The 13,912-nt window shown below is 36.8% G+C and overlaps 1 protein-coding gene across 1 annotated transcript; it reads right to left on the reverse strand.

The window, feature by feature from the left end:
• Positions 1–2,277: 2,277 nt before the first annotated feature.
• Positions 2,278–10,954, reverse strand: LOC116309188 (SAP domain containing ribonucleoprotein). Its single transcript, XM_031725733.2, has 11 exons — positions 10,812–10,954; positions 8,923–9,022; positions 7,189–7,232; positions 7,015–7,085; positions 6,672–6,723; positions 6,330–6,403; positions 5,901–5,935; positions 4,039–4,064; positions 3,869–3,937; positions 2,452–2,538; positions 2,278–2,339 (listed from the first exon to the last, which is right to left on the reverse strand). Exons 1-11 carry the CDS (start codon positions 10,842–10,844, stop codon positions 2,298–2,300), a joined length of 633 nt encoding a protein of 210 aa, XP_031581593.1. The 5' UTR covers positions 10,845–10,954; the 3' UTR covers positions 2,278–2,297.
• Positions 10,955–13,912: the final 2,958 nt, after the last annotated feature.

Below are 13,912 nucleotides of genomic sequence, written 5' to 3' on the forward strand. Positions count from 1 at the left end.
GACATGATTTTTAACAGTGAGCACTCATTTACACAACAAAACTTATCACTGAACCGCAGGTATTAGACTGTTATTTAAATGTACTCACCGTGAAAATGCTGATTTTGTTAATGTTAACGTTGGTCTTGTTCGCTTTTTCTTCTCCTTTCGGTTTCTCGTCTGCAAACAGTTAGAAATGCAGCAGCAAAGCTTCTTGCTGGTTTTAGGGGTGAATCATTCCAATCACAGTTCTCTGTAGTGGCTTCCTGTATGTTTTATAATTGATTTTAGGATTTTTCCGACCACTTTTAAAACTTTTCTTGATTTGATTGCAACATACACAGCAGAAATGTTGCCCAAATGAGCCTTCAAGTTGTTAAAAAGTGTTGATTTTCTTCAAATCTTCTTTATCGCGGCTTATTGGTTTTCACTCATCTGGATTTTTGGTCATTCCTGTTACAACCGCTTTACTGCTTTTGTTTTTCAGACAGTGTTTGTGTTGTTATTTGAGATTTTACAGTGCAGCTAAAAACTCTAGAATGTGTTAATGCAGCAACATTTTATCAAAATGGGACAGAAATATTATTTCTTCATCCTCCATCAATTGTAAGCGAGATGTTTTAAACTGTTATCCCTATCATAACATTGTTTGATATTATGGAAAGAAAGAAAATAGGAAGGATCAAAGTGACCCAAACTTCACTGAAACCAAACTTTTAATGAGTAAAGAATTGATCCTTTGATAATTAAACCTCTCTGGAGCTGTTTTACATTAAAACCAGCTCAGAATGACTGTTTCATTTGAAAGATATCTACATAGTCTATTTTTAGACTGTAATATGACTAATAACTTAATGTTAGGTGAAAAAAATATTCCCTGTAAAGCACCAGCAGAATGTGCTTGATATAGGAAAGCAAAAATGTTAAAACAGGAAAAACTCAGAGACAAACTCAAATTGCTCTTGTAATTCTTACTTTAAAGGTTATGGTAAATTATTATTACTTGCATTTTATAGTGACCCAAAAACTCATTTTACTTTAGCAAAATTGAAATTAAATACTTTATATCGCCCGTGCGTTTAGCACTCAGACAAGGACTGTCGGCTGCATCCTATGACGTGTGTCAGGCACCCCCTTTGGTGAAGCTATCTGACTCCAATCCCTGTGCTTCATCAGTGCTCACCAGGGGGTAATTACACTCTCAAAGCTCTTTGTCATGTGAATCAATACTCCAGATACAGATTTGCCTTGTTCTGTTATCTCTGTGAAATATGTAGATAAACCTTACAATCATACAACTTCTAACTGGGGTCTCTAACTGGCCTGACTCTGGGTCAAAAATAACATTTCTTAATGTTCACACACTTGGAGAGAAATATGAACACACAACTCCAGCCATATTTAAAGATAATAAACAACTGAGCAAAATACAAACTACAATTCGACAGAATTTGTTCTTTAGTACTAAAATGGTCCACACTGATGATCAAACTCCAGTCACAACAGTGATGAGACGAGGACGCAGGTATCAAAAAATTGAAAACAATTTATTTTAAATCACAAAATGTTATAAAATGGACAGATAACTGAAGCAGTGTATCAGTGATGCCCCCACCACCCTCCAAAAAAACCAATCAGACTATCTGATCAATCAAAAGTACAGTTAAACACACAGTTAGAACAAATTACAGTCAGTAATCCTCCTTTTCCTACTTCTACTGTAAACTACTAGATGTTTTAATCGGTTATCACTTCCATAACAGGTTTCCTCATAACTGGAACAGTCTATAAAAACATGTTTATATAAAAAGCATCTTTTTTTTTCTTTCACTCATGGAAAACTTTACGCAACAGCTTCAGAACAAAACATACCAACCCCGTCGATGGTTTCATTTGTAAAATGATTTTATAGATTTCACTGAGCAGTTTATCTTGAGATTATATGACGAGTAATCAACCATCTTTTACTGTAAAGTAGCTGCTTGTTGCTGTATTTGCTTGATATACATTAGAAGAATGGGCTGTAAAGCAGTTGAAACGATGAGCAAAAATCTTAAAACTCAGAAACTTCTGCGTTGTTTACAAGCTCCTGTTTGCGCCCCTTCAATTTTGTCATTACAAAAAAAATCCAAAAATGTGCTTTTCAACTACTTTAAATGATACAGCTGCCCCATTTATAATTCTTATTTGCATTTAATTGTACTTTTGATTTTTTAACAAAGCCTATTCCGGTTCTCATCCTCAGGAATCTCTGATGTACAGTCACAAAAAACCCTTTAAAAAAAACAACAACAAAAAAACCCTACATCAAACTTTATTTACACTTTTCCAAATCTTTCCGCACGTTTCATCTTCTTTGCCTGCAGAGAACAAAAAGAAAGAAAACATTAATCGGCCTCTTTATTTCATTCACTGTGGTTAAATTACGTGGCATTGTGATGAAATATGAATCGCACAAAACTAAAATCGTACCTCGATGTCGTCTGCACCAACTGAGCCTGCGCTTGTTGGGACTCCAAACCGCTCCTTCCTCTTCTTAAGCTTCTCATCCTCCTCAATCTGAAAAAGTCAGTATAATATTAATGCTTTAGCTATACATTACTTTGTAATATATAGTATTATTTAATATTAGCACAGATTCTCAAGGAAAAGTAAACTAAAACTAAATAAAAGGGCAAACAATAAAGACAAGAAAAAAGAAAAAAAGAATCAGAACAACATTTAAAGGGGGTTAATAAATAAAGAAAAAACAAGTGCGCTGTTCGATATAATGATATATATTGGATGACGATATGGAAACGTCTATCGTTTCATATTACACTATCGTTTGTTTCGTGGTGTCACAAAATAAACTGTTTACAGCAATATTTTTCCATTGTTTTGATGGTCACTGTAGAATTTCTTAAAGTTCTCTCTTTCGCTTATATTTAATATAACCACACTACGGACGGACAAGCGACTGTTTTTATGCGTTGTCGTTAGCAACAACGATGGTAAAACCATCGCGTGGCTCCGCCGTCTGCTTGTTTATTTTCCACATAAACCTTTCACATTAAAGCTGAAGATCCTGTTGAGATTTTTCAAAATAAACTGAATCACGTGAAATATTATGCAAAGTGTTTACAGACAAGAAGCTAAAAAGAGCCGTCAGGTGCTAAAAAATAAAGCTTAGAACAGGCTTTTCCCGCAGCACGCCGTGTAATAAATACTCACAAGGAAAATTGCGGCCGTTTCAACTTATGTAACACTCGACTCCAGGTATACGACGCCCAGCTGAAAACACTTCACGCAAGTCGGGTTGCACCAGATTCACAGAATTTACAGAAAATGTAAAATTTTTGTGATATATATCGTTGTCAGGACGATAAATGTCTTATATCAGGATATGAGATTTTGGTCATATCGCAGAGCCCTAAGTACTATTCTAGAGTAACTTAAAACCTGCAAAGAGCAGTTTGTGTCCTTCAGTAATTACCTGATGATAACAGATTTATTCATCAGACTCTACAGCAGTTCGAGCATAACCTCAAATGTTAGGCTTTTAACAAAGAAGAAATTCCGGTGGGGGGGCTCCTCCGTGTGACAGAATCGAGTTGGTGTCAAAGTTAAGATTCAGTTTTTCATATAAAAAACGCAAACGAACTATGGAAAAAAAAAAAAAAAACATGCAAAAAAGAGGCATGAAAATTCAAGTACAAAAATATGATGATGATGATTTTTCTTCCAATTTTAAACAGATCATCTGCAAAATAAATACATAGAGCAAACTACAGGAAATTTAAATTCTTTATTTTGATTCATTGATTATTTTAATTTCAGGCTCTTTAATGTCCAGCATGAACCCGATCCATTAGTTTATATACCACACACAAAAAACACTCGAGCTCACCTTTTGAGAAATAGATGAGACGTTCATGCCAAATCTTTCTGCCCTCTTCTTTAGCTGATCGACATTCACCTTTAACAGAGACAAACACGATGATTCAGCGTCCTTTCTGAGTCAGATGGAGCGATAAAGAAATAAATGATCAGAAATATTAATTTTTCTTTGACACTTACCGCAGCTTTACTGTTTACAACAACACCTGTTTGGAAGACAGAAAGTAGAAAACTGAGAAAAACCATAATAAACACTGAAATACTAGTAAACTCTGAATATTGTTGTTAAGGGGTTGAATGCTGCTGATTACAACTGATTAAATCTATGTTTAGATATTTTATTTTAGCACCATTAACTATCAAATGAACAGGAACAAGGATGTTTTTTAAAACTTTTATTGGCTCACTTTAAATGAAAACTACTGCAGTAACAATTTCCCAGAAACAACTTATTTTCCATTTATTTTTAAATTAGTTACATACAGAAATACATTTAAAGAGGTAGTATTGTTCACCATATCTGCACTCAGCGCTCTCCACTGGCTACATATGAATATGAAATGATCAAAAAGTTCTAGGTAACATCTCATGGGGGAAAAAAATATCCCAAACAAAACATTACCTGATTGGCTGATCTCCAGTTGAACATCATCTTCTCAAACACGCCCACATGGCTTTCAGCATAACTGTTATTTTTAGATTGCACCATGGAAGTCCCTTTCTGACCAATTTAACTGCTCTGTGATTTAATCTCTCTTGTTCTGCATATTACTTGATATTTTTCACTTTTCATGCTGGTTCTGCACTACGAGTTCTTCAACCACTGTAACAGATCCAGTGCGTAGAGCAGAGGCACAAATCAAGTGGTCAGAATGAGACCTCCATAGAATTATTTCAAAATAAAAGCCACACTGAAAGCCATTTGGAGGTGTGAGAGAAGCTGACCTGAAGGAGATGATCTGCTCATTTAAATCAGGCAGGTACATGAAAAAACCCCACAATGTTACCGAAAATATTTTTTATATGATATGTTAATGTATTTTACATGAGCTATTACTAACACGTTGTGTTTAACGACACTTTTTGTAATTACCCTCTGCAGAATTTAACTAAGACTTTTATTACCAGGGGGCAGCGGTTCACCAGTGGGTGTGTTGAGATATTTTCTGATGCACGCCACTGATTTGACCTCTTTACACTTTATTTCAGGGACCTCAGTGCCTCAAGAGGCTTTTCCTTTACACAGGTTTCCATTTTTTATTTAATTAAAGGTGAGACAGACTCATTGCCCCATCTTGTGGTTTAAACTGGTACGACAGAACAGGCCCACCCAGCCCTCGTTGAACTTAAGCTGATATCTCTAAAACACAAAAGAGGTTTTTTTTGTTTTTTGGTTGTTTTAAATTTAGTTGACAGTTTTGATGAATTCTGGGAAATTTTAAATTCTTCTTGATGGAACTCATTTATAACAAATAACATTAATTATAAAATTTTCCTTTTATAGCAGTAGTATAAGCTAGTGCAATATTAGTGCTGCACTATAATAATACAGGCATTTATAAAGGTTTACAAAAGCTTATGTTTCTATTCTATATTATAATTAGAAAATAAAACATTCTGTAATGTCATCATATAAAAGAAATAAAATAAGAATAAAATAAAAAGACTAAATAAAAAAAATACGTATATATGCCTACGAAGTCAGTCCTGAACCTTTCTTAGGTGTGATATAATACCACTGTGTGATGCTAGTGTTTTTAAACAGTAAGTCAATAAAATGTATGCTATGACGTCACGTGATAATCTGCTATCACCGAGCATCAACACTTTTTGCATTAACGCTACAAAATTGACTGTTTCACAAATGATTGTGTGCTGTGACATTCAGCAAGCTTATTGGGATGGGAGCAATAAAAAACTGAGAGAGATTCGAGTTAGTGCTGGAAGTTAGTCAATGGAAGGTGTTACTGCAGCACCACATAATCTAATGAATTGAACAGAATTTAGATAAAACATTTGTTTGGTAAAGAGTGACAACAGACCTGGAGAGGGACTTGAAGTAGCAGGTAAGCCAAACCTGGAAAATAGGAGAACGCATGTTGATAAGGATTGATTCAGCTAAGTGATTGTTGACTCAGAGAGGAGACGCATGAGTTATGTAATCACATTTAATCCATACAAAAAATGTAATTAAAACAAAAATAATATAAAATGATAAACAACTTGAAATAACCCCAAAAGACAAAACATCAAAGAACTAAAATTTAAATGAGCCTACGAGGAAAATTAAGATCATATCAATAAGATCTGGAGCTTTTTTTTTTTTTAAAGTACTGAAATAAAATAAAATAACATTGGAAAGATACAATAAAGATTTGATTCATCGTGTTCTCGGACAAAAACCCAAATGCAGCAAGCACAGTTATTCTACTGTTATTCTAAAAGAAGAAATAATTGATGTAAGGCCTCACCTTGCTGCACGTATAGCCTTCTTGCTTTCAGATGAAGCCGGCAGGTTGAAACGTTCGGCTCTCTTCTGAAGCCTCTGCTCAACAAATTAGATAAAAAACTGACATTACTGCTGTACATGAAGTAAAGCCTAAACTCTAAACTTTCTATACTTCCTATTGAAATCTCTCTTACATTTACATCTATACATTTGATGTATTACCTTTGCTGATTAATCTATATGTTTTATTCATATACTCCTAAAAATAGACCACTGAACTTTACTATGAGCTAAATTTCTCCTCTGACTCACACATAACCTGACACATTTAAGTCATTGGTGCATGCAAACAGGTTGTACACACCTCGCTGGCAGATAATGGAGGAGTTATTTTCACCACCTTCTTCTCGGCAGGCCTGAAAGTAAAAAAGTAAAATTTCAAACGTCAAAAAGATGATGCGAATAATAAATTTTAGTGTCTGCTGGCTGCCTAGAAGTGGTAAGGACAAACATCGCTGGTGCATATGCTTCATAAATCTGAGAGTAACGTATACTTATTACTTGCTTAGTAAGAACATTTCTACACAGATATTATTGAACGAGACCTAAGTGTCACATTTTCCAAACCCAATAAGTGCTGAAGGAACAAAAAAAAAAAAAAAAGTTGTTTTTTTTTTTAACGAAAAATTTAACGAAGATAAACTTACGGCTCAGGCTCGATCGCTTCAGAATCCTTGTCGTCTTTTACGTCGTTGGAACTCTCAACTTTAGTGAAGTCCTGAGAGAAATAAATAAATTTTTAAAAAAAATTACTTCTCCACAATACAGTCTGAGAGGGGATTTAAAGAGAGCATATTGTGGGAAACAATTTAAAAAATTACCACTGCATCCTCTGCAAGCACATCATCTACATCCACATCTTCCTCTGTTGTTCAGAAAACAGGAGAAGAAAAAAAAGAAAGAACATACAAATATACACAATATTTAAAAACAAAACAAAACATAACACGGAAAACACTTAAAATGCATCCGCATCATCTGTAGAAACAATTTATGTCACACCCATCACATGCACGTGTAACCACCTACAAGGGTTGTCGATCTGTGGGACCAGCACCAGAATACAGGAAGTGTGGATCGGCTCTTTGTTTAACTACCCCGAATCTGAACATATGAGTATTACTCAGCAGGCAATGCAGAGTTCAAATGGAGCTGATGGACGGGTGAGGGGGCTCGCCCAGTTCTATCGAACCCTCCCCCCAGGGGTCTGTTAAATTTAAAGGGCTGGAGTAACCTGTAAGAACTATACTCCGATTTTTACCATTACTGTTTCACAAAGTGCTAAAAAGGGAATTTAGATGTTAATTGGGAGGACATGTTTTTAAAGCAATTTAGCAGGAGCAAAGCAAAAGCAGAATCTAATAATAAGAATCAGAAAAAAAACCAATCAAATCACCTCAATTATACTTATCTAATTAACACACTCTGAGCTAATGCTGATTTTGTTTTAATCTTGGAAAGGGGAGAGATTGGAGAGGAGAACGGGAACATGCAGGCCTGAAGATGCACTTCTCCCTCCCATGAAGGTAGAATGTAAGAAAACATGTCCAGCAGAAAACAAAGTCCAAATCCTCTTGAATTTATACTGTAATACGGCAAAAATGAGCAGAGAAAAAAAAACGTGAAACCAATTTGTGGGTTCAAAGTGTTCGTGTGGTGGTGGCTCCTCTGGCATTACTTGCTGCACTTTCTAACTGTGGACCCTCAGGACCAAATTTTAAGATGATGTGTTCTGCTCATCGCAAGAACTAGAGGAAAAACCACCCTGAATGTTCCTAGGCGCCTTCTTTTATACTCTCTTGCCTGTTTGCCTCCCACTCTCTCTCTCCTCCTATCTGGACATCGAATCACTGTCATCACCTGATATCCAGCCATACCCTAACGTCTTCTCCATCTTTAACTAAGAAAAGGTTACCTCACTTAAATCACTTCATTACATTTGTTCTTTTCCATGTTATACTTAATATAATTTGTCAATACTTACATCATATATGAGCCTACAGTCAAGTATGAATACAAGTCACTTCATATTTCATTCATTCATGGAATTCCACTTCTGTAAGATTTGTCTTTAGCACTTTCACAAATGTCACATTCATTTTAACATAATCCCTTTCTGATTTAAATACAGAGAAATGCTTTCTTTTACGCAATACAACTTCTTTTTTTTAAAACTAAATCATACATTTGAAAAGTCAGACATTCTTTAGTGGTGAGTGTCGCTCACGGTATACTCTGTTTAGCATTAAGCAATAAGCATAATGAACCATCAGCAAAATCAGGTATGATAATTCTGTGTTTAACCATTACAACGCTTTTCAGCATTTCTTTTATTCAAAATCATGCATAATGTTGGGTTGGAAACAAAATCAAAGTTGATCTAGCAAATATGGAAAAGCTCTGTTTTAGCTCTCTATATAGTTTCAGATATAAACGACTCTTCTCTCACGTTTCACGGGGCTGGATTTTAAGCCCTTTATTTAGGGAGGTAAATGAAATGTTTGTGTGTGTGTGCGAGCTAAATGAGTGACAATATGAAAGGTATTGTTCCTCACCGTGTTCCTCCAGATAAGCCTGGAGTCGGGCGATGAGCTCCCCTTTGTTTCCCTTGGTCTCCAAACCTCGGGCATCGCATTCCTGCCTCAGTTCAGCAAGCTACAAATAAAAAACCAGAGTTCATTTACTTAAACCTGACATTTTTGGTCATTAATCCATCTAACACAGACCATTTACTATTTAGGTACACATACCACTATTACTTCTGTTATGTGGATGTGACAAATTTGCAGGTCAAAGAATATGTGAGGGTCAGCAAAAGATAAACTTCATCATCAGTTGGTGAGCATCAGTCTTAGTGCAGACGTTTGAGTACCTGTCATTTTTTTGTGAGGAACTAGCCTACAGTGCAGCTACTACTAACGTGCCCTTCAGTCAGACTTCAAAGAAGTATAAAGAGGAATGAGTAATTGTCATTCTCCATGTCAGTAATGTAGAATAACCCTTTTTATGTGGACCGATCTTGCTTTCATTAGGGGGATGGAACTCAAGACCAGTTCTGTTGAGGAAAACAAGTCTTGGCTAGGCTGCATCACAGGTACTGCCTGCAGAAACAGCAGGTTAATAAGTGCTGTGACAACTTTCTTGTTATTCTTGAAAAAGTCCCAGAAAAACAACAGAATGAAAACACCCCTAACTATTAGTTAGGGTAGTCAAAATCAGATGTCTCCAGCCCGCACACAAATATGAAAACACAACAATCACATATGAAATTCATTGGATTAAATCACATTAGAAACCCATTTAAGTAAAGAAATCTGTGTTGTTTGCTTTTTAAATTAATTTCAGTAACAAGTTATCCACCTAATTTTTTTTCCCCCTATAGCACCTTTTCAGCACCTTTAATGTAATGAAATGCACGCTGGTGTTTTTCTTTCCTGAAAGCTACTCTGCATTAATTTTCAGATAATTGTTTTCCATCACTGCCCTTGGAGTTTGAATACAGTTTGAATCAAAAACACTACTTGGATTCCTCCATCAGCTGACGCACAGATCATCTAAACGTGTGGACACAGATAACAAATAGATCCAGACCACACTCGGACAGAAAATCTTTACCTTCGTTCAAATATTATATTTTTACTAACTGGCTTCTTTAGTTTCATTTCCCCTCTTCCTGTCGCTCCCCTCGTGTGATGTGAGCTATTTTATTTATCTTAATAATTTACTTTATTTCTTTGTTGTAAGTCGTGTTTAATGTTTCGGCTTCTGTGACTCAGGAATCTCCCAACATTTTGGGGATAACTAAACTAAATGCCACAAACACACAGAGTTTACACATACTGCTCATCTTTATGTTGTGTGGCCTGAGATGGAGTCAAATTCCCGGCGCGAGTTATCCTTTCACTCATCGAGAGACGCCAAACAAGTGCGGACAGTTAAAAAAATAAATGATAAATTTTAAAAATATAACCCTAAACTGCCTGTGAAGCATTTGATATGAGTTTGCTTTGGGCAAAAAGCCTGGCGGCAGCATTTTAGGACAGTTGTGAGTGTAGAGTCAGAGACCGAGTAAACTGAGCTGCACTTTTACGAGCCAATGTTGGGCTAGCCTTAGCCAAATTAGCTTGCTGTTAACGTTCTTACAGAAGGACAGAGACAGTAGGTGACTCTGTATATGACAGTATTTGTTATTTTACAGTAATTTCATATTTAATGTTTTTTCCCTCTCCTTAGCCGATGTATTCTAACGTTAGCCCGCCGTTAGCTCTTTGAACACATGCCGGGTGTTCGCCTTCTCAGCCGGACGTCATTTTCTTCTTCAAAACGGTTAATTAACGTAACCCCAACCTCCGGTCCTGCATCTAACTCCGGTTAAAAGCTATCTTTATCTTTAAAAAACGACTAAATGCGGGTTATAAAGTGCATATTTTAGGGAAATACCAACCTTAAGTTTCTGCAGCTCTATCACTTCGGCCATCTTTCTTTGTTGATGTGTTTACTTCCGCAAATCAAACCGGAGCTGCTCTCCTTCTCAGCTCCTCCACTCTCACTCGGTTTGTCACAGCGCCGCCCACCGCTGCGGCTGACACCCTGCAGGCGTATGCACGTACAGAGTCCACGGTGTGATGGTTGTATTATTGCAGGGTCTTATACCTTACGGTATAAATGGCCTTGAGACAGCTGTTGCTGTGATTTAGCGGTATATACATACAACTGAATTAAACTTAATTGAAAACCAGCTAAATACAACTCATTAGCAGGTTAGACCCCCTTTTGCCCTCAAATCTGCCTTAAATCTTCAAACCACCCATTTTAATGCAAAGCTAACTGATCCTCGGGCAATATAAATCTAATAATGAAATAATATTAGTAGATAGGAACATTAACATCCAAAGCAGGTGATTTCAGTCTAAATTTTAATCCCAATGAAGGTAACTCAGCTTGAAATGGTTAAGTAAAACATCGGCAGAGAAAAAATACGAAAACAAAAACAGCTCTATTTTCTGTTGCCTACATTGAAGAGGATGACTTTGCCTCTAAACAGGAAAATGTGTAGGCAAGGGGTTAAAGCGGATTCAGCAGGCGGAGGAACCCTAAAAGTCAGCTGACTCATTGTGGGCTAACCCTAACCCACTATTGAGAGCTCCACTAGATTTTCTTAGTGTACAGGCTGTGATCAGCTGACATCCTGCTCTTTGTGGATTTAAACAACTGAATTCAACAAGATGTCAGCAGATGTCTCAAAAGTTCTCCTGGCTGACTTCAGTCCTCTACACTGACAGCAAACTGTTTATACTGTCTTTATATTAGACAGTATAAAGCTGGTATAAAGGTGGAATTCAGTGAATGAATCTCAGGATCATGAGCTTAGCTTCAGATTCATCTCTGCTAAACTTGATGTAACCTAACTGACCATGAAACCGCAGCCACTGTACAACAGTCACACACTGTTCTTTATTTTAAATCCATCACAGTACAGATCCTGCACTAACATACAGAGGATTTTCATGTCACCTTTAAATAACACAGTTAGTTTACCTCATTTTGTTTAGCAGCATGTTTTTTAATACAAAAAAACATAATGTCACACGTACGGAGCAAATAGTTGATTTAAAAACATGAGGACTTACATGTAAGCTTCAAATGAGCAGTCCTTACCTTTAACTCTAACCTCTCTTCTTCCTCTCCTGTCCTGTCTTTCTTATCTTTCTCCATCTCTGAGTGAAGTTAGCTCACTTTTGTTTCTCTCCCAGTGAAATACAGCAGCTGGACCTTTAGCTAGCAACACACTGTGAGACAAACTGCACACAAACAGTTTGTGTGTTTGGTGATGTTTGTTGAGCTGACAGAAATGAAATTTGAGTTTACTATTACTCAGAATAAATAAATAAATAAAAACCCCTCACTATGGCACACAGTCAATTTTTTCATCTTTCATCTGTTTTTATGCCACATCTCCTGGTGATTAATACACCAACAGAATTGCCTTTCCCGTGTTACAGTTTAGGCTCAGATCAGTTTGATGTGTGAAGGCTCGCAGTGTCATAATATCTCCGCTGAAATGTGTTAAACCAAAACTAACAAACCTATTTTGAAAACGTAAGGAATAAAATTAAAAAGCTGTCAGAAAAATAATCTAGTCAAGCAAAGCACAGATGCCTGAAAATTCTCCTTACAGTAACAAAGTATTTGTACTTTGTTACTTCCGACATCCGACTGGGGCTCTTTAAACTGTAAATCAGCAGAGGCACTAGATTCTTATTATTACAACATCTTAAGAAAGTGTTGATTTTCTGTCAGTTTCTTGGTGTTCATGGCTGATTTTATTGCCCAACTGGCTTTCGGGAAAGATGAAGAAAGATAAAGATACTGAGATGGTTCATATTCTTGTTGCTAGGCAACAAGGCAACGAACATAACTCATCTGGCACCGTGTTGCAAATGCACGCAGAGACAGACGAGGCAGCGTCCTCAAATCAAAAATGTGCTTAAGAAAGTCAGTCTCTGTTCACTGCTTAACTTTTCCGACCTGCATTTTATTGCATTTTTAACTTTTAGGTGTTTTATTTTAAAAACCATGTTTGATTTTATACATTTCTTTACTTTATACTCTTCATGTTTTTTTCTTTAATAAAGCAACAAATGCTGTTTTCGGTGTGTTAAGTGACAAGTAGGTGGAATAAAAGTGTAAATTTACACACGAAAACAAACTGAAGCCTTGTTCTGGTTATGATTCCTGCTTGGACCAGACCTCCAAACTGAGCAGTGAAGACATGAAATACAAAAAAATCTTCCCACCTTCTGTAACACACAGATTCTAGGTCTGACCAACCATCTCAGCCATGGGCTAAAGATGACAACCAATACAATTCTAAGAGATAACAATGATCAAAAAATGGAAGCATAAAACAGTCCAGTGTCGCAGTTGCAAAATGGATAAAACACACAATCCAAGGCCAGAGCCAGCGATGCCTCAAGTCAGTTGCATTTTACATGTCAACAGCTTTAACAGGGATCAGCAGTTGTCCTCCAAGACCCACCACCCAGTAAGTAGAAGGCCAGTAATCACTCCAGCCTCAGCAACCCAACTCTGCCTTTAGGCTGCGGCATATAGTATATAGATCTAGCCATATGACACACCTGGACAGAGAGACAAAATATCACAGCAGTGTTTGTAGTGTGGGCTATTCGTCGACGAGAGTATCAGTGCGGTCAAATACACCTGCCTTCAATTAATCCAATCCCATCACAGCCACGGGCTCACAGCAAATGTGACGCACAAAACCACTCCCAAACCAGTGCACTTCCCACAACAAACATGGAGATGAATTAAAGGCAACATTAGTCCACCGTAGTGCACCTTCTTTCTCTTGAGACAGGCTTAAACTGACTCTGTGACAGAAGAAAGAGCTTCATGTTGGAGTGGCAAAGCCTCCTAACCAGGTCAATTTTAGAGTTTACACTGAATTTTGACACCAGGAAGTAAAATAAAAGCTTCAAAGCCAAAGTAACAAGTGAAGGTTCATTTTCTTGCAGTTAAATAAGA

Source organism: Oreochromis aureus, linkage group 20 (assembly GCF_013358895.1).
Source record: "Oreochromis aureus strain Israel breed Guangdong linkage group 20, ZZ_aureus, whole genome shotgun sequence".
Classification (NCBI taxonomy): domain Eukaryota; kingdom Metazoa; phylum Chordata; class Actinopteri; order Cichliformes; family Cichlidae; genus Oreochromis; species Oreochromis aureus.